The sequence below is a fragment of the Myotis nattereri genome, assembly GCF_964212035.1.
Source record: "Myotis nattereri genome assembly, chromosome: 1".
Classification (NCBI taxonomy): domain Eukaryota; kingdom Metazoa; phylum Chordata; class Mammalia; order Chiroptera; family Vespertilionidae; genus Myotis; species Myotis nattereri.
In genome coordinates this window covers 9,809,070-9,829,766 of record NC_138075.1, presented here as the reverse complement: position 1 = coordinate 9,829,766, position 20,697 = coordinate 9,809,070, and the positions used below count along the sequence as shown (strand labels likewise).

The window sequence follows — 20,697 nt, the reverse complement described above, 5'->3', positions numbered from 1 at the left end:
CATACACACACGAATTCATGGCATAACGAAAGAGCATTCCACAGTGGTCCTAGGGCACACTGGAAGCAGAGCTGTGCTAGAGCTGGTCAGTACCGGCTTGCACGAGCCAATTGTCCACGTTGAGAGCCTAAAACTGGCCGTGGTGAGAGTATTTACACCACAGCCATTGGTGCATGCTACACACCACGGGCTCCTCCAGACCATGTGACCGTGTAGCCCAGCAGAGCAGCGATTTTCAGCCTTTTCCCTCTCACGACACACATAACTAATTACTAAAGTTCTGCAGCACACCAAAAAATAGGTTGTGTTTTTTGCTGATCTGACATTTAAAAATAGGTATGATTTTGAGGCATTTACACCAGACGGCTATTGTTGTCTTGGTTTGTTGTCATTTTTCTATCTGACAATCTCGGGGGAAAGAGGTCCGTGTCCCTGACCAAATAGTCAGGTACTGCATATTTTAAACGTTCTTGTGGCACACCGGTTGAACGTCGCTGTGGCAGCAAACCAGGATCTGAGCGTCCACTTTGCAGCTGACGTATAACCGAGACATGCATTTGGGACTCACTTTGACCTCCTTGTCCTTACACTTGATCTTCGCCCAAAGGCCGAGAAGGGACTGACCTCCCTGTTCTTAAATATGCTTTCTGTTTTACTTTTAATTTACACTATCTTTGCAAGCCATTTAACCTCTTTCTAAGAAAAGGCAGAATGGAGAACATTCAGTAAATTAAATTAACGTGCAGCTAATACAGCACACTCACAAGCCAGTTGGTGTCCCCATGAACTACAAGGGCAACTGAGGCTCAGACTCAAGGCCTCACAGGAAATGAGAGGGGAGAGCGTGGGCACAGGCCTCATCCCCACCCCGCCCCTGCAGGAAGCTGGTTGGCTGCCCGTGTCTCCTGCGGGAAATGGTGAGGGTTGGCGTCCGTGTGTCTCAGGTGCGGGGCCTGGGTCACCTGCAGCAGACTCCCAGGTCCCTCCGGCCTGCTGGATCAGGCCCTGGACAGCAGGGCCCGGGACTCTGCATTTCCAGCGGTTCCCTGAGTGATCCTGAGTCGCACTGTGAGGAGAACTGGCAGTGTGCATGCTCAGCCAGCTCCACTGTGTGCCTGCCTGCCCGTCCTCCTTCACGGAGGACCTGCTTCCTGCTGCAGCTCCCAGCAGCCCCCGGAAACGCTGCCACTCCTGGGTCGGGGCGGGGGCCCTCTGTGCCCTGGGAACACCCTCAGGCAGATGCTCCACTGGTGGACCTTTGCTGGCTCCAGCACGAGCATCACATGGGCTCAAGAAGAGGTAATCCCCCGCCACAACACACAACACACACACACACACACACACACACACACTCACACACGGCAGGGCTCACACGGTGCAGCTCAGCGGTATTGGCCGTGGAGCCGTCTGTGGGCGGCTGGTTCCTTTGTGAAAGTCTAGTTCACAGTCAAAGTTACCCTGAACACTGACAAAGGTCACAGCACCGTGGCCTGGTGACCCAGAACGCCTCCAGGTCTTGAGCAGCAGGGCAGTGGGCTACCCTCGCCCTGGTGGCCAAGATGCCAACAGCTACCATTTACTGAGTGCCTACTAGGCGCAGCTCAGCTTAGCTTGTAAGATCTCATTTTATGCTCAACAGCAATCTCAGTGAAAGCATTACTAAATTGTGTTTTGTAACCTGGGCAGAGCAGTCGACCTTGCTGATTGGTCGGAGAGAGAATGAGATCAGCTCACAGGATCAGTTCCAGAGGGGCAGGGAACTGGGCCTCAGACACTGAGGGTTCTATCGGGCAATGGTCATCTTTGTTCCTCTTCATAAGGTGCACTTTGAGCAGCAAGCACTCTATGGTCCCAGGACCTGCCCATGGGAGGAGGGGGAAGGCCCCAGACTGTCCTCCAGCCCACAGAAGGGGCTTGGGGAGAGAGGTGATGATATGGATGGATATGCAGTGGGGACGCCACCATGGCCACTCCCCTGTGTTAGGGGGACTGGGGCATCACAGAAAGGTCTGGCCTTGGACATACATACATTCTGGCCTGGCTTTGCTATCCACCTCCTGTCCAACCTCACTCTTATTCCCATCCCACATCCGTGCCTCAGTTTCACCATCTGTAAAATGGGACGGCTGGACACACTGATCTCCAGACCTGTCCAGCATCACACACTCGTGTTCAGATTGGTGAAGTCCTACAGAGGCAGACAATAAGATGGTATTGCTACGTCGTTAAGATGATACTTTCGGAATCTAGGCAGCATCCAGTCATGTTCCCACATTTCGGCCACTTTCCCTCCGTTCAGGGAGGGATCGCTTGAGACCAGCTGTGACCTGCCGGAGACACCAGCCCCCTCTGGCGGGTGGCCCCAGGCAGTCCCTCTTGCTGTTCTTTCCCGAGCTTGGGCAGGTTATGGCTATTAGCGAGCATTTGTTGCCAATGGCCTCAGTCCAGGGTGAGGCCCCAGCCCTGCCTTGGACCAGCACCTCTACAGAGCAAGGTCAGGCCTCCTGTGCCCGCACAAACAGAAATTAGGAGGCAATTAGTCCCCCTGGTGTGTGAATTTCCTTTTGAGGTTTTAGGCACAGATTTTAGGTAAATAAAGCGTTACTAACAATAATAACATTTTCCACTGAGACCCGAGCGGAGGTTGCTGGCATCAGAGTGCCAGGAAGCAGGGAAATCAACGTGCCAGGAGGCAGAGAGGCGTGGGAACGGGCCTGCTGGCACCGCCTTGCCCTGCCATGGCCACCTCCTTGGAGCCCACATGGGGCTGTGAGGTCACCTGTTATCAAGGATTAGACGGATTGGGGTCTGGAATCATGACAGAAGCTTGTTCCTGCAGGTGGCAAGGGTCCAGGGGAAGACAGCAGAGACAAGGGGTCAAGAGTGCTGGGGCCAAGCCCCCAGAATTGCTTTACGACCCTTGATTAGTCCCTTCATTTCTCTGAGCCACATCAGTCAAAAGGGAGCCACAGACCTGCTCTGGCTACCCCACAGGGCTGCCGGGAAGGTGAAACGGGACAGGCAAGTAATGCATCATGAAGCAGGTGAAGCCCCATGACATACTTGCTACACAAAAAGTAAGGGGGTGGTTCAGAGTGTGGCCCTCTCTCTAGGGCAGTGGTTCTCAACCTTCCTAATGCCGCGACCCTTAAATACAGTTTCTCATGTTGTGGTGACCCCCAATTTCATTGTTACAAATTGAACATAATGAAAGCATAGTGATTAATCACAAAAACAATATGTCATTATATATGTATTTTCCGATGGTCTTAGGTGACCCCTGTGAAAGGGTCTTTCGATCCCCAAAGGGGTTGCGACACACAGGTTGAGAACAGCTGCTCTAGGGGGAATGGGACTACCTACATTCAAATCCCGGCGCCGTCGCTTACTGGCTGTGCATCCTTGGGCAAGTCACATACCCTCTCTGGGCTCTGTTTCCTCCTCTGTAAAGGAAGATAATACGAGTACCCACCTCATAGGGCTATTGGGAGGGTGTAACAGATTAACGCAGGGCAAGTGCTGAAGGCAGTGCTGATAGTACTAGTAGTTAGTACACGTTGGTGGCAGTGATGTGCTGATCCAGCGGGAGAGAGCTGCCCAGGGATTTCCAGCCTCAGCAGGGGCTGACCAACCCACCCCAGGCCACAGGCAGAGCAGAGAGCCTGGGAGAAGCTGGAGTCAGACTTCAGCATTAGAGGCATTGAGACTTACAGGACAGGGGGCACCCTGTCCACCTCATGGCCACCCATCTCCACCGCTTACTGGCTATGTGACTTTGGGAAGGCGGTTGAAGCTCTCTGAGACTCAGTTTCCCTCTCTGTGAAGTGGGGATAGCAGCAGGCCCACCCTTCCAAAAGGGGTAACTGGGAAGGCTGGCCGGCTCCTCAGCGCCCCCTGCTGGTAGGCCCGCGCCTCCCTACATAGAGTAGTTGTGAGTGGCCGAGCCTGGTCCCTCAGCGCCCCCTGCTGGGCCGTGACCCGCGCTTGCGCGCTCCGCCTGGCAGGATCGTGCAGATGCTGCTGCCGGTGACCAGCCGCACGCGCGTGCGCAGGAGCGGCATCAGCCCGCTGCACCTGGCGGCCGAGCGCAACCACGACCACGTGCTCGAGGCGCTGCTGGGTGCGCGCTTCGACGTGAACGCGCCGCTGGCGCCCGAGCGCTCGCGCCTCTACGAGGACCGGCGCAGCTCCGCGCTCTACTTCGCCGTGGTCAACAACAACGCGTACGCCGCCGAGCTGCTGCTGCAGGCGGGCGCCGACCCCAACTGCGACGTCATCAGCCCCCTGCTCGTGGCCATCCGCCACGGCTCCCTGCGCATCATGCAGCTGCTGCTGGACCACGGCGCCAACATCGACGCCTACATCGCCACGCACCCCACCTCCTTCCCCGCCACCATCATGTTCTCCATGAAGTACCTGTCGCTGCTCAAGTTCCTCATGGACCTGGGCTGCGACGGCGAGCCCTGCTTCTCCTGCACCTACGGCAACGGCCCGCACCCGCCCGCCCCGCCGCCTTCCAGCAGGTTCAACGACGTGCCCGCCTGCGACAAGGCGCCCTGCGTGGTCCAGGTAGGGGGTGGGGACGCCTGGGGACGCGGCCATGGGCTCGCAGTGAATGCCTTGGGAGGGCGTGTGGGTTAGTGGTTAGTGCGCTTTGGTGGCAGTAGAACCGGGTGGTTAGAAGGTTTCAGAAGCAGCAGAACTTAATGGTTCACACGAACAATTAAATCCTTTCTGGTCCGCTGTCTTGGGGAATTTCAGGAAGGAACAGTGGGGCAGGGGGCTGGTGGGGAACTCTGCAAAAACCAGAGGTCATCACCCCCAGCAAGCCTGTGGCTGGAAAGGGGGGTTGAATGACCAGGACCCGGATGGAGGCGAGAGCAGGTGGGTCTAAGGTCAGGCGAGATGCAAGGTCAGAGCAGGACCTGTCCATGGTGGTGACCTAAGAAGTCAGAACTTAACATGAAAAGGAAGTCAGAACACCCGGTTCTCGGAGATCATTACAGTGGCTAACGGCCATCATTGATGGGCCACCTACTGTGTGCAAAGAAGTTGATGTTCATACTACTTTCATTCTCATAAACCCCTGAAGTGGGTGTTATATACCCATTTTCTAGATGAGGAAGTTGAGGCTTAGAGAGGTGATGCCACTGGCCTAAGCTGCCCACCGCCCATTTCTGGCAGCAGAGGCCTGTGTTGATGAGAGGAGGGAACTGGATCCTAGCTGGGTGTACCCAGTGTCTGTCCTGGGACATGTCAGCCTGAGGCTGCCGCCTGCAGGATGAGCTGGCGGAGGCGGTGCCCTTGTCCTGGGTGTCCCAGCGCGGTGTGTGCACCCTTTCAGTTCTGTGAGATCCTGTCTGCCCCCGAGGTGAGCCGCTGGGCGGGGCCCATCATCGACGTCCTTCTGGACTACGTGGGCAACGTGCAGCTGTGCTCGCGGCTGAAGGAGCACATTGACAGCTACGAGGACTGGGCCGTCATCAAGGAGAAGGCAGGTAGGGCTGTCGCTGCTGCTGGCACGTCTCGCTGCCCGACTCGGGCCCCAGGCTGGGGGCATGTGACTGTTACTAACATTTGGTGATCACCTACTCCGTGCCAGGCTCTGTGCTGTGAGTCACATACAGTGTCTTCGTGATTCTTTGTTCTGTAATTGAGGAGACTGACCCGCGGAGACTATGTCACCTGGGCCAGGGTCTCACCGCTAGTCAGTGGCAGAGCTGGGATTCAAACCCAGGTTTGACCCACTGGAGTCCTTCCACTGTCTTTCCAGGACGTTTTACACCAGTGGTTCTCAACCTTCTGGCCCTTTAAATACATTTCCTCATGCTGTGACCCATAAAAATTTTCGTTGCTACTTCATAACTGTAATGTTGCTACTGTTATGAATCGTAATGTGAATATCTGATATGCAGGATGGTCTTAGGCGACCCCTGTGAAAGGGTCGTTCGACCGCCAAAGGGGTCGCGACCCACAGGTTGAGAACCGCTGTTTTAAACAGTTCCAGCTCCCTAAGGGATATCGGATGTTCAGAGCAAGTTGCCCATGTTTGTGAGCCACTGAGAGGCAGTACGGTGAGGTCCAGGGAAGAACGATGGCCTAGAGCAGTGATGGCGAACCTCTGACACGCAAACTCATTTTTTTGGTTGATTTTTCTTTGTTAAATGGCATTTAAATACATAAAATAAATATCAAAAATATAAATCTTTGTTTTACTATGGTTGCAAAGATCAAAACATTTCTATATGTGACATGGCACCAGAGATAAATTAAGGTTTTTCAAAATGCTGACACGCCGAGCTCAAGAGGTTCGCCATCACTGGCCTAGAGTGCAGAGTGCATATGAAGCACACGGACATCTTATTAAAAAAGCAGGAGCTGGCTCAGCAGGTCTGGGCAGGGCCTGAGAGCCTGCATTTCAGCATGCCGCCAGGCGGTGCCAGCGCTGCCGGTCTACAAACCCACCTGGAGCAGCACTGGTGTAGGAGGCAGGCCCCCTGAGCCCCGAGCCAGGAGCTTGCTAGGTGGCCGTGGGCCTCAGCATCCGCATCTGAGCAGAGGAGCTTGGGTGTGTCCCGCCCCCTTCAGCTGCGCCAGCCTGAGGTGCCTGCAGGGGGCGTGATGTGCCTGGTGCAGTGAGGTGGGGTTTGACCAGGGTCCAGCTGCTGTGTGCAGTGTAGATGGGGCAGCCTGGGTAAGCCAGTTTGAGAATCCCTCTTAAGCATTAGAGAGCTCACGGGGCAGGTGAGACGGCAGAATCAGTGGGACTGGGTGCTGACACCAATGAGAATTGGGTGCCTGCCCAGAGGAGTCCTGGCTGCCCCAGCCTTTCTCTGGCTCCGAGGGGCTGCCCCAGCTCTGCCCAAGCGTCAGTCCTGTGGCACAGAGACTGACAGCCAGCCAGTGGTACTATCCCACCGCTGCTGCCTTCCCCAGGTGAGACTGTGCTGGCACGTTGCCTGTCCAGGTGCCTACCATCCCGGTGCCCGATTCTGACTTGCCAGGCTCCTCCTTGATCCCCACACCCCTTTGCACCTAAACCTACTGCAAGAGTTTGCATTTGGACAAATGCCTGGGAAGCACTTGAATTGAGACCCTTGATAAAGTTCCTGGGCCGGCAACAGGGGGAGGATGGCATTGATGGGCACAGCCCTCGATGCTCAATAAGCTTTCACTGGGTTCACGAGTCATTGGTGACTGTCACCATGACCCTCCGCGGCCGCCCGAGGGTGGAGCAGTCCCTGCTTCGATGTTGGCCTTGCCCCTCACTGTCCCCTCCCCCTCTCCTCCCTAGAGAAAGCTAATCCCTTACAACTAGACAGCGTCCCAGGGGAAATGAGCAGAACCAAACACCTAGTAACAGGTAGAACAAACAGTTCCCAACCAATCCCTGCTCGGTTGCCTTAAAGCCGACCCCCCACCTGCAGAGCACTCCCCCTGTGCTTTTTCGTTCAAGGCTGCGCTGCTGATGTCGTTATTCACGAGGAGGGGCGGACAGAGGCTCGGAGGGGTGGCCTGATACACCCCGGCCGCCAGCCCAGTCCTGGCGGTCCCGTGTCCTCGGCCTCACCAGTGGCCTTTTGGCCCCCCCACCCCAAGTTCCGTCTTCGCCCGGCTGAGAAAGGGGCCAAGCTTCCCAGCGGGCAGGCTCTGTCCTAAGGGAGAGCGAAAGGCAGTGGAAGTGTCCGAAGTGCAGCGACGGCACCTTCTCACCTAGTGAGGCAGCCCCGCGGCTGCCTGGTCTCTGTCCTCCCCCACGTTCCCTCTGTGTCCCGTCTTCCCTGGGCGGCCAGGGCCTCCTTGGCCTGGCACTGATGTTTCCTCCGCTTGGAATGCCCCTGCCTCCCTTCCTCGCCTGGCAAATTCCTGCCCAATCGTCAAGTCCCCCCTCAGATGGCAGCGTATGGTGTGAAAGCCTTTGGCAAAGGTCCCTGGCCGGCACCAGGCCTGACCACAGCGCCAGGCACAGCGAAGGGGTCGGCATGCGTTTGCTGAGTGAGTAAATGAATGGCCTTTGATTCAACAAACACCTTCCCTGTGCCAGACCTTGTGCCTGGGGCTGAAATAAATGACCCCATTACTAGTCGTATCGGTCCCTGTTCTTACCTCACAGCCCGTCCCCTCCACCAGCAGAGACCACTCACTGTCCTTCATTCACTGAGGAGCCATCCTTGGGGGCCTCCGGGGCGAGGCACTAGGTGCGATTCTGGAACCTGGAACCTGCTGGGAGCTGCCCAGCCCCTGCCCAGCCCCTGCCCAGCCCTTGCCCTGGTCTCTGCACCACCTGGAGCCGAGCTGCCTGGCCTGCACGGAGGCATTTAGCAGCTCAGGTTCCTCAGCCTCTTGCTAAGGGCTGTGCTGAGGGTCCAGGCTGTGTGTGCAGAGGAAGAAGCAAACCCTTCGCAGGCTGCAGAGGACAGGTCAGCATCTCTCTGTCCTTTCCCCAGAACCGCCGAGACCTCTGACTCACCTCTGCAGGCTGCAGGTTCGGAAGGCCATTGGCAAATACCGTCTGAAACTCCTGGACACGTTGCCGCTCCCAGGCAGGCTGATTCGGTACCTGAAGTACGAGAACACCCAGTAACCAGGGCGCGTGGAGAAGGAGTGCTCCTCAGACTGTTTCACTGAATCTCAGGACGGCGGGGTCCCCAGATCCAGGGGACCTGGTGATGGGCGAGGCTGTGGGCTGCTCCCCCTGAGCTGGGGCGGCTGTCGTGACCTCACCGGGTCTCTGGGCCAGAGCTGTGCCCAGAGCAGAGAACGGAATATGTCGAGGAGGAGGAAAATCTTGTTTCTTTGCAAATCGACGAGTAGATCCCAGAGCTTCTCTGCCATCAGGAAGGGCAGGAACTTCCGTTCTGGGTCGGGGCGGGGCAGCTGGCGGGGGAGAACGTGGGGCGGGGGCGCTGGAGCGCTCAGGGCTGTGTGCCTTCCTGGACAACTTCACTGCGGAGCTGGCCCCGCCCCTGCCCCTCTGCTCTGTGAACCCCTCCACAGGTATGGCCTGTTGGGGGGCTGGGGAGACCCTCGGGCCCAGAGGGCTTCCTGGTACAATAAATGTTGCACAGATGCCTCCTTGCCCAGCGTGGTCCCTCTCACCAGACATGCCAGGGCCTGGGGCCCTCAGCCCTGCTCGTGGTGGGAGTGGGAGTAGGGGTGGGGTGGGGGCTGGGGACCGGGCACATGGGTCTCCTGGGTTTGGGCTGCCCCAGTCCCCATGTGGCTCTGTGCGGTGAGGCAGGCAGGAGCTGCCGGCCACCTTCGATGGTGCAGGTGAGAAAGCTGAATCCCCTGCGCTGAGACCAGCGCCCCGTTTCACGCACGCTGCGGGGCTCCCCGAGTTCTCTTCCCCGGTGTGACGAAAGCATGGCGGGGACCCAGGGCAGGAGAGCCTGTGCCGGCTGCCCCGGGGTCTGGAAGAGCCTTAGGCCAGGTCACACCTGGTTTCAGGCCTGGGAAAGCGAATGGCAGGGCAGGTGTGGGGAGCCCTGGCTGTACGCCCCGCTCTGCCTCTAGCTCGCTCCTCTGGGGCCTCGGATTCCTCATCGCGGTGGCCCTCGGGGCCTTGCCAGCTCCTACACACGGGCCTTTCAGAGAACCAGTCAGTCCTGGGGCTGCCTGGAGAGGAAAAGCCTTCTGAGCAACACGTTACAGCCACGGCCAGAGGGGAGTCAGCAGAACTGTGCCCACTCCCTCGCGGCGCAGCGGGGACGGCACGCACAGCGCGTCCCTGGGGTTCCAGCCCCGAGTGCTTGGCCACGGTCCCACGCTGCCTTGCTCCAGTGGTCCTGGAAAAATCCTTGGAAACCCGGTCCTCCCAGACTGGGGATGATCCACCCCGGTGGGCGGGGTGGGGGCAGCCAGTGATGGGCTGGAGCAGAAAGGTGTTCAGGTGCAGTTGGTGTGGGGCTGGCTGTCAGGAAACTCTTCATCTCTAGTGAGGCACCCCTGGAGCAGGGAGGCTGAGAGGGAGGTGGGAGGCGTAGGGAAGGAGGGCTCAGCCACTGCCCATTGGCACCATTTGCTTATAGGATGTGGGACCCTGGATGTCCTGGTGCCACATTTGCGTTCTTGGATTTTCTTTCTTTTTAAAAAGATATTTTTATTTGTTTCAGAGAAGAGGAGAGAGGGAAAGAGAGAGAAACATCGATGATGAGAGAGAATCACTGATGGGCTGCCTCCTGCATGCCCCACACAGGGGATTGAACCCAAAAGCCGCGCATGTGCCCCGAAGGGGAATCGAACCGTGACCTCCTGGTTCATAGGTTGAAGCTTAACCTCTGAGCCACACTGGCCGGGGTACTTTCTTTCTTTAAAAAAATCTTATTGATTTGAGAGCGAGCGAGAGAGCGAGAGAGATCCCAGAGCTCCATTGTTTCTCCGGGCCGGGGAGGTTGGATGGCCCAGCCCACAGCATCACTGAAATATCAGCATGGCAGGACCTACAGACACTGCCCGATAACCAGGAGAGGTGGCCTTCGGTTGTGCAGCATTTCACCACTTGGGTAGCAGTACTGGCCTCATCCCCACATCAACCCGCGAAGCAGGCCTATTTTCAATCACATTTTTCCAAGGAGGAGATTTTGGCACAGAGAAGTTGAGTAACTTTTCCAAGGTCACACAGCTAGTAGGTGGCAGAGCCCCGATTAGTGCTTTTTACATTCTGCTTTACTGTGTGCAGGGGCTGAGCCTCATCGGAATGGATCCACACGCTTGTGACTGGTCCCCTCCCTGCTCTTTAAGATCAGAGCAGCTGAGGGGAGGGTCCTGGCTGAGGACTCGCTGTCCGCGCTGCCTGTGCCGCACGGCCTCTGGGGCTCTGAAGTCCTCCAAGACCAGTGGGCACAAACTGCTCCCCAGCGTGGGCTGCCCGTCCATGTGGATGGGCCTTAGGGGAGCCCTGGGGTACAAATGGGCAGGTGGGAGGGTCCCGTAGCCATCGCTAATCCGGGAGCCTCGCGTTAGGAAGGATGCTGAGTCCTAATAAAGTGGAAGGCACCACAGAGGGACCATTGCCCTCCCACCCCCTCCTGCAGGTGGGGCCAGGAGGCCTGAGAGGAGGTCCAGCCCCACGTCCCACGCAGGACACAGCTCCGCCCCCTGGCACCATCCTCGCCGGTGGCTCGTCCCCCCGCCCCCTCCCTCCTTCGAATTGAGCGGTTGGCCTCCAGTGCCCACGCCCACGGCTGGCCTCCCCCAGCTGTCACCTCCATGAGCAGCCCTCCTCCTGGGTGCAGCCAGCACTTCTTAGGCCTGGGGACCATTCAACTTCATGAGACCCAAGGTGTGGAAACTGCAAAAGAAACGCCTTTATTCTTTAAACCTTCTTATTATTTACAAAGAACAAAAATAACAGAACTGAGGTTGGCTTACAGAGTGGGTGGCAGAATAACAGATGTGTAACTCAGGCTTCGGGGGTGGCTGGCCGACCAGGGCAAAGCCCCCAGGTCTGCACAGGGACGGGGGGATGATCCACCGGGCTCTGGGCTGGAGGGGGAACCGCTGAGCCCGGCCCCGCAGCTCCCAAGGCGACGGCCTGAGAAGGCCGGACCCCGATCCCGCCCGCCCCGCCCCGCACACATATAAAGGGAAGGCGCTCAAGAGGCCACACCACACCGCTGCCAGCCCCCTGCTCCCAGGGGAGCTCCTGGGGCCCCACACGCCTGCAGGCCGGAGGCGGGAGCGAGGCCCGCAGCCCCGCTAGAGGTAGCCAAAGACGTTGAAGATGGGCGGGGGCATGGCCGGCTTCGTGGGGATGGGCTTCAGGACCACGGGCCTGTATACCTTCTGCCCCGGGCCATCCGCATCCTTGGCCAGATGGGCCAGCTCCCCGGGGGAGGCCGGGCTTTTCCTCCACAGGCCCAGGCTGGGGACGGGGCCCTGCGGCAAGGCCCCTGGAGGGCCCGGGTAGATGGGCTGTCCATGGTACTGGAAGGGGCAGCAGCTCCAGGCATTGACACGGCCCACCAGGGAGACCCCAGGCAACTTGGGTGGCTCCTTTTCAGCCAGTGCCCTGGGGGACATGGGGATCAGGGCCATGTCGGGCCCGAAGAGCTCCAAGCCCCTGCAGTGTTTCTTACACTCGTAGGGAGGTCCCTCTCTGGGGCCCAGGACCCCCTCCAGCGCCACGGGGTAGCTGTGGGTGGGCCGCGGCTCTTCCCAGAAGGAAGCGGGCAGCTGTCTTTTCCTCATGGGCACCTGGCCAGGCCTGGCAGCTCCTGGATTCTGCCCCTGTAGGGTCTGCTCCCTAGAGAGACACTCCTCCCTGTAGGGGTTCCCCAGAGCCTTCTCCTTGCAGGCCCCACCACTGCTAGGGCTGGCGTCAGGGCCGGGATTGAGGGGCAGCCTCCCGGGGCGGTCCTCAGGCCCCCTTCTCAGGGGAGCCTCGGCCCCTCGGCCCGGGAGGCCCCGAGGCAGCCGGGAGTACTTCTGGGAGAAGCGTTTGAGCTGCTTCTGCAGGTACTTGCGGTGGTCCACAGAGCGGCGGCAGGGCGCCGACTTGTCCAGAGCCGCCTTGATGTCACTGGAAGCCAGATTCACAAAGTTCAGCAGCATCTTCACGTCACTGTCGGATGCCATCACCAGGGGGGCCACTGCACCGGGCTTTCCATGAAGAGGGTGGTCTGCTCGTGGCGGGCAGCTCCAGGGAAGGGCACCGAGCTGACCTGGGGGACATACCGGCTGTTGGGAGTCTCTCCAAGCAGCCCACTCAGCCCTCCCCCTCAAAGGCCACGTGGCTGCAAACAGTGGCCCCGGCCCCCTCCGCCCCTGACAGAGTCCCGGGCAGTGGGACACCCATTCCAGCGTGTCCTGAGCATCGGGGATGGGCCAGGCTCAGACACCTTAGTCTGCTTGGGTCGGTCGCCCTCTCCCTGCAGCTGAGGCTCAAGGAGGTCAGGTGACGTGCCCAAGGTGGCCCAGCCACAGGTGGCGTTGCTGGGGCTGGAGCGCAGGTCCCCTCGCTCCCAGCCCACTGTCTCCCACACACCACACTGCCAACGTGCACACTTGCCAGCCAGGTTTTTCTTTTCTGAGCAGAGGTGACTGCTCCGCTCCCAAGCCAAGCCCCCGTCTCCCTGGTGGTGCCCTCCTCCTCCCACCCCCGCCCCAGCCCTACGAGCGGCAGCCCCCCTCCTCGGTCCCCACGCTCCACCCCCAGCTCTCCTGCGGGACGGGCAGGACCCTGTCTGGCACTCCAGCGCAGGCCTGCCTGGCGGGCTGAGCTCAGGCTGTGGCAGCGGGAACACCCCTGCAGAAGCATCTGCAGCAATTTCATGCCTCCTGGGCCACCTCCCACAGCCCCTCGCCCCTCCCCCGGGCCCCAGCCGGCCCCACGCCCCCACCCAGCCGGGCCGGCCGCCTGGGCCTCCACACTGACCGAGGGTGCGGGCCCGGCCGGCCAACGTGGTCCGGCTGGTTCCCGCCGCAGACCTGGGTCAGGCCCGCGCGGCCGGCGAGCTCCGGTTGTCCGGCTAGAAGCGGTTGTGCCGCCCTCGAGTGGGCTGAATGGAGGACAAGTCCCCAGAGCTGGGGGGCCCCCTAGGCCAATCAGGAGCGCCTCTCCAGATACAAAGCATCCCAATCAGGCGGCAGCGCCCCGTTCCCACATTCTTTGCCGTCACAAATTGTCACCATGGGGACCATCACAAAAAAGACAGCTCCCAAATGCAATCATTTCCCGGTAAATTTCTACCCTCAGCCCCTCTCTCCCCCTCGGCCTCCACGCCCTCCTCCCCTTGACCTCGGTTCCCTGGTTTCTCGAGGGGGTGAGGGGTGTGTTTAAAAAGTCCAGGACTGAGGCGGGGCTGGGCCCAGAGACCGGCTGGCCCTCCTCCCCACAGGCTCCCGGCCCGCGGCTGCCATGCTCCAGTGCAGACCATCCGACCGACGGGTAAGCCAGGCAGGCGGCCTTCCCTGCTGTCCTTGAGTGTTGAGTGGCTCCCTCCTCTCCTCTCTCTTTCCCCACCCCGCTCCCCGAGGCAGGCCTGTGAGGGCCGGCGGCACACTGGCGTGGGCAAAGGTAGCAGGGAAGGACTCTCTAACGAGGGGCCGGGATATCCATGGGAAGGCAGCCGCAGCTCTCAGGAATCTTGTCTTTATGTTTGCTTCCTCAATTGAGCTGCACAAAGCCTGAATTGCCCATTCAGTGCGGCCGGACAAAAGGTTGGCGTTGCACGGTCCCCTTGCATTTGTAGTCAAACAGTTAGGGACTTAAATCGAGTCGTCATGATGGAGAAAGAGGTGGACAAAGCCCATAGAATTGCCATCAGCAAACATTTTCCTGTGTCATATTAGCCAGTCTCCATGGCTCCCCCTGGCCTGGGGACAATGGCACAAGTCTGCACACTTGGCTACTGTCACCGTGCCAACGGCGGCGGGGCCACAAGCAGGGCCGCTCTGAGCGAGCAAGGGAGCCCAGAGCCGGCCGTGGGCCCTGCCCACCAACTGGCCAGAGGGAAGGTGAGGCCAGTGGCAGAGGGAGGCTGCCTGGGAAATGTGGATGGGCGAGGCCGCTGTGCCAGCCAGCCAGCCTGGTGGCCCCCCTATACCTCCTGCCTGTCCGCTCCTTCTCTCCTCCCTCTTCCTTCCCTTCTCTTTTTTCTACCACCTCCTCCTTCTGTGCCCTGGCTGGCCAAATGGTGGTGCTCTATGCACCAACCCACACCTTGGCACCACCACCTGAAATGCCAGGGACTCCTCTCTGAAGCGCCCCTCCCAGACTGGGAGCACTGACAGGGAGGGGCCAGGCTTCACCCGGGAGTGACGGTTCCACCCCCTCCTGCTGGCCAATAGACAGCTGCTACCGCAGGGGACGCCTGCCCGCAGTGACAGGGCTCCAAGCCGCCCCCCCCCGCTCTGGCCCGAGGGTCCCTGCAGGCAAAATGAAGGGCTCGGCTGAGAGAGCCCATCCTGGGGAGTCGTGGTTGTATTCTCCACACCCCGTTTCCCTGCTGTGGGGGTGGGGGAAGCGTGGACTGAGATGGAGGTGACCTTGAACTGGAGCATCCTGGGTCATTGGCCACCACAAGGCCTGGAGAGCGTGGCCCCTGTTCACAGAAGCCTGTGCGTGGATGAGCGCCAAACCATTGTGGCCTTAAGCCCCTGAGTGTTGGGAGTCACTTGTTTCTGCAGCAGAACCCAGCCCACCCTGACCAGTGCAGACTGGAAGCATCCTTTCCGCCCCAAACCACTGAGCACACGCTGCTGGGGACAGTGCCGAGGTCATGGGGTTAGGCTGGCACATCTCCCATCACGGCTCCGGCTGCCTCCTGACACACCCAGCCCCCGTGTGTGAGCGCCAGGAGGGCTCTGCCTCTCCGGTGACTAGAATGGCCTTGGCCCAGAGCAGCCCTTGCGGTTGCTGAGGTGGTACTTGATGGCCCCATCGTCTGTGTTTCTCTGGGACTGTGGGTGCCTGGAAAGCAGGAGGCCCTGCTTCCCAACTGCCTCCCCTGCACCAGAGCAGGGCTTCTAGAAAGCTCCGTAATGGCACGTAAGCTGTGCGGACTTGAATTTGAGGATCCCTTCCCAACTCGGCCGTGACCGCCTGCAGATCGTCTACTTTCCAGCTGTGCTCACCCCACCCCAAGTGTCACCCCACCCCACTCAGCGTCAGGGACACCCCGCTTCCGGGCAACTCCGCTCCGCACCTGCTGTGTGTCAGGGACCCGAGGGTGCGGGGTGGGCCTGCGCGGCTCGCTCCTCTGTCCGAGGCCACTTGCTGGCGGGGAGATGGGCTTGGTCTTGGTGACTCGGCAGCCACCTCCTGCCCACCGGCCAGTGAGACAGAACCCTGGGTGGCGGCCTGGCACCAGCCACCCCTTGTTTCAATGGCAGGAAACAGTGATTTACAGAGGTAGGCAGCTGGCACGGGCATTTTTAAAAGCCTGTCCTGCAACCTCAGGATGGTCATCAAATGCCTACCCAGCACTCACCGCTTGGTCGACGTCCGTAACACGTATTAAGGCATTTTTTTTTGCCCAGGTGCCAGGATACTGTCTTGAATGGATAAGGAAACTGAGGCACAGAGCCTGGAGCCTTGCCCAGGTCCCTGCTCAGTAAAGGGCAGGGCTGGGAGGGGGATGCTGGCAGCCAGAGCCGGGCCCTCGGTCACAACCATCACCTGCTGCTCTCCCCACTAACAACTATCTCGCCTCTTCCCCCCCCCCCCACACAGATCCTCGCTCCCTCCCAGGGCTTCGCTGGCCCAGAGGTGCAGAAGCGCCCGGCCCGCCCCCCTGCAGGGGTAGGTCCGACCAGTAGACTCGGGGACACAGCAGCCTGACCAGCGCCTCCATGAGCGCAGGATGCAGCCGTCTGGGCGGCTTATGTAACTCACCCCTTACATAAGGGGAGTGTCTCCACCAAAGCCCAGCCCGAGGCCACCTGTCCTGTCCACTGCAGTCAGAGCAAACAGGCTTCCTTGGGCCGGAGGCTAAGGGCTGAAATAAACCCCTTGGCTGCCAGGCCGAGGGCTTCCTGCCCTGGGGACCTCGCCTCAGGACGGCGGCTTAACACCAGCGCGGCTGTGCCCTCAGCGCAGCCGGGGACCTCGGGGACCTCGTGATGACCCAGAGGAGTCACAGCCCATCGGCAGGGACAGCGACCTCCTAGTCGATGCCCCCCCCCCCCCCCCCGTCTCTTCCCCTCTGGGTCCCAAAGCTGCCGCGGTGAAGCCCCTTTTGGGCACATCTCCCTGGAAGGAATAGCTTCTGCGTCCCTGTTGGGTGTCCGCACGGCCCCACATTCCCACCACGGCCTGCCGCCCGCCACACGTCCATCACCTTGACGCGTCCTCAGGTGCCTGCCTCTCTGAGGCGTCTCTCCACCCGACCCAGGCACCAGCCAGGGATGAAAAGTCCGTTTAATCTCAACTGCCAACTCGGGTTTGATTGGTGATGGCTGGCGGGTGCCCCGTGGAGATTCCGAGGGCTGTGGGCAGGACTCAGGATCGGCTAGTGCTGTCTTCCGTGGGTGTGGGTGGGACAGGCTGACTGTACCTGCCTGATATCCCCGAGGCCCGTTCAGAATAACAGGATGCAGAGCCAGGAGGGTGACGCTTGGCCTCCTTGTAACCCGGCCCCGAGATCTTAACCAAGGGAACAGTGTCCCCGAGGAGGGCAGTGACTCCCCCAGGCACGCAGGTGCTCCCACTTCCCAGGCAGAGTTCATCGGTTCAGTTCAATAAACTGAGACCGGGGGTGGTAGGCACTTTGGAGAATGGAGACTGTGGTGAGTTCGGTGCAATGGAGAGGAGAGGTCACTGCAGGGAGTGGGGCGAGAAAGTTAGGAAGAAAGGCTGTCCTCCATGGGTCTGTGCAAGCAGCAGGCACACGGTAAAGGCCCGTTGAATGAATGAATGAATGAATGAATGAAACGTAGAGTAATACTATTGGTTGGCTCTCGGCCATCTTGGGGACTCCAATAGCCAGTGTCACCACACCCTGGAAACAGCTCTCATTCTGACCCAGGCACAGCCTTTCGGCTCTACTTGCAAACTACATACTGACCACGTGACACCCTCTCCTCTGCTCCCCCCTGGGACAGTCCCCCACCACCTCTTGCCCCGCCTGGATTGCTTGTCTCCTAACTGGGCTCCTGAGTCTGCCCACAGCAGCCTGTGCTCTTTTTTTAAAAGAGAAGCTGGCTCAGCGCAGCCCCTGATCCCCCTCCCCCATCGGCTCCCATCTCACTCAGAGCGGAAGTCCTCCAGGGGCCACAAGATCCGCTTCTTCTCCTACCTGCTCCCCTGGACCACCCCGCCCAGCCCCACTGCTCTCCTCGCTGTTCCTCAAACACCAGGCATGCGGCGACCTCAGGGCCTTTGCATCTGCTGTTCCCTCTTCCTGGAATTCTCTTCCCCTCCATCAGTTGGTAAACCACAGGCCATCTGTTTGGCTCAGTAAAGTTTTATTATGTCCTATCCACTGAGGCAGAATGGAGGCGTTATGAGACAGCAGAGGGCGCACAAAGCCTGAAGTATTTACCTTTTTACTGAAAAGTTTTGCCACCCCTGGCCCTGGTCAATGGCAGGGCTCACCCCTTCCTTCACCTCCGTTATGTCTTTACCCAACTGTCTTCCTCTGCGTCCTCCTCACCCTCCATCCCATCCTCCTCCTCTGCCTGCTTTATTCTTCTCCGTCGTACTCGCCCCCATGAAGCACTCAGGACATTCACGTGCCTACCTCTCTGTTGTCTGTCTGTCCGCTGCCACCAGAGGGCACTCCCACCAAGAGCGAGGTCTTGCATTCTAGCTCAGGCTGTGTCCCAGCGCCTCGGACCGGCCTCAGAAATAACTTCCCAATGAAGGAATGTTTCCCACACTCCCGGGCGTTGGCCTGGCACAAACTCCTGGCCTCTGCCTCAGTTTCCCTTGTCACGGAGCTGGGGCCCTGGGAGATCTCTCACCGGGTCTCACCCCTGCAGGCTGAGTCCCTCATGAATGGACACAGTCCCCAGAAACGCCCAGCCTGGGTTCAGGTAAGCCCCACACCACTTCCATTTCATGACATTATCCTCATATTTTAAAAAAATTAGACATTTTAAAGCAGACGGGGGCGCAGAAATGATAGCACTCACTCGACACAGAAAAGCACTTCCGCGTGATGGTGCGAGTCACCAGAATGACAGGGCTCGTTTTCAATTTTAACCAAGTTCCGTTAAAATATTAGAAGTGATTAACGCGTTAAATGAAAATAATTTTAAAGGAATTAAAATGGATGTTAAACATTAATGAACAGTGCCCAGGGGGACGCAGGGGACGCTGGCGAGTCCCTCTCCTTCTCCCCTCAATCCTGTCACGTGGTCGTCTCATCTGGAGGGACCGTCCAATGTCTGGTCCCAAAAGAGAGTCTAAAACCTGAATGCTGGGTGGGCCTCTAACTCCCACTGGGACCCTGGGGCGGTGCAGGGAGCTGCTGCAGGCCCCTGCTCCCCGCCTCCCCGCCCCCCCCCCCTTCCATCCAGCCCTGTCCCGGCCCCAGGAGTGCTGCTCTTTAAGGCCAGTAAGAGCCTAGCATTCACTGTACGGCGACACGCAGGGCTCACGCTCACGCACCAAATCCTCTAACTGCGCTCTGGGTCCTCTGAGTAACCACACTTCAGAGGGGAAACTGAGGCACAGAGCAACTGGCCCAGGTTCACGCAGCTAGAACTGGCAGGCCTGAGATCTGAACCCAGACCCACCTGCGCTCGGAGACCCCTCCCCGCTTCTCACCGTATCCTGGGGAGGACCAGCCCTCGGAGACGCACCAGCCCCAGGAACACGTATCCTTGGCATCCCCAAGTCACCCCAGGGCCCATCACTCAGCCATCCCCTGAAATGTAGGTGTGCCAGGTAAACCGAGGCAGCAGGGCCAGCAGAGAAGAGCTGAGGCCTGAGGCCCGCCAGGTCTGCTCCCGGGTAAGCAGTTGGCCCGAAGAACATGGCTTTGATGGCTAAGAGAGTGGGGGCCGTACTTCCTTCTCCTGCAGCGTCTGTGCCCTTTGCATAGGAGGCTGCTCTGGGTCGGAAGGTTCTGCCTCTGGTCCTTGACTTCCCGTCTTGGCTGCCTGCCAGGACCCGTGGCTCCTGGGAACCCCTTCTCTCCAGAGGACACCCCGACCCACAGAGAGAGCTGGCAGGGACTCGGCAGCCCGTGAGGAACACCAGCAGAGGGGGCTTTGGAGCCACAGACCTGGCGTCAAGCCCCGCGTCTGTCACTTAGCAGCTGGGAGACCAAGGGGAGGTCCCTACGCTCTCGGAGCCTCCGTTTCCTCCTGTCCCCTGTCCCCAGCACCTCCCCGCCGGTCCTGGGAGGAGGTCAAGGTGACACCGGCACGTGCTTAGCCCAGGGCTGGCCTGCCGTCAGCACTTCCATTCGTAAGAGCTGCGCGTGGCATCCAATCCCCAGCCGAGGAAACTGGGCAGCCGGGCGAGTTAGTGGCAGGGTCAGGACCAGCGCCAGCCTCCAGGACCCGTGCACCCTCCCCCTCCCTCTTCGGAGCCCAAGTTTTGCGTGTTGGCAGGATTCTCCTTCGAACTCGCAGCCTTGGTCCCAAACAGCCACAAGGGGGTGCCCTTGGCATCGGTCAGGGTTTCCGTCTGTCTGTGCCAACGTTCTCAGCCTCCTAGGCCGGAAGCCCATGCTCCTGCCCCTTCTGCGTTCTGATGAGATGTCCCCACCCCAGCTCCTTGGAGGTATCCCAGAGCCCCTGCTCATTCCCGCCCCCCTCTACCCAGGATTGTGAGGAGACTGGGGATCCTCTGAGACCCCATATTGGTTCTGGCCAGCAGGGATTTCACAGTGGCTTCAGGAGTACAGTTACCTTGTTTGGTTGCCTCTTAGCATCCACCCACACTCCCATCGGTCCAGCCACAACACCAGTTTTTCATCCTCATCTGATGGTATTTTTCCCGTTGATTTTTTTCAGAGAGAGTGGAGGGGAGGGCGGAGGGAGAGGTAGAGAGAGAAGCATCAATGTGAGAGAGACATCTCGATTGGTTGCCTCCTGCACGGGGGGGGGGGGGGGGGAGGGGGAGGGTCAAGCCTGCAACCAGAGGTGCATGCCCTTGACCAGAATGGCTGCAGGCCATGCTCTGACCACTGAGCAAACTGGCCAGCTCTCCCCTGAGCCGCTTTAAGTTCCTTGTATAGTAGGGCCTATTAGAATAAAAGCAGGCAGGCAGGAAGGGAGGGAGGGAGGGAGAAAGAAAGG

The 20,697-nt window shown here is 59.4% G+C and overlaps 2 protein-coding genes across 5 annotated transcripts in view; one reads left to right on the top strand and one right to left on the bottom strand.

The window, feature by feature from the left end:
- The window catches only part of ASB2 (ankyrin repeat and SOCS box containing 2), a 35,342-nt gene extending 26,267 nt beyond the window's left edge, over positions 1-9,075 (top strand). For both annotated transcript variants that reach the window (XM_081111979.1, XM_081111980.1), the window contains exons 8-10: positions 4,005-4,569; positions 5,345-5,498; positions 8,448-9,075. In XM_081111979.1, coding sequence (XP_080968105.1) covers positions 4,005-4,569; positions 5,345-5,498; positions 8,448-8,584 — 856 coding nt within the window. In that variant the 3' untranslated portion in view covers positions 8,585-9,075. The remainder of the gene's footprint in view (positions 1-4,004; positions 4,570-5,344; positions 5,499-8,447) is intronic.
- Positions 9,076-11,291: 2,216 nt separating this feature from the next.
- FAM181A (family with sequence similarity 181 member A) lies at positions 11,292-20,408 on the bottom strand. Of its 3 annotated transcripts, none has more exons than XM_081100109.1 (2): positions 20,308-20,408; positions 11,292-12,665 (listed from the first exon to the last, which is right to left on the bottom strand). In XM_081100109.1, the coding sequence occupies exon 2, from the start codon at positions 12,577-12,579 to the stop codon at positions 11,701-11,703; it is 879 nt and encodes a 292-aa protein (XP_080956235.1). In that variant the 5' UTR covers positions 12,580-12,665; positions 20,308-20,408; the 3' UTR covers positions 11,292-11,700. The 3 variants fall into 3 exon arrangements, with proteins under 3 accessions (XP_080956235.1, XP_080956233.1, XP_080956234.1); XM_081100107.1 differs by lacking the exon at positions 20,308-20,408 and adding an exon at positions 13,379-13,499; XM_081100108.1 differs by lacking the exon at positions 20,308-20,408 and adding an exon at positions 13,432-13,495.
- Positions 20,409-20,697: the final 289 nt, after the last annotated feature.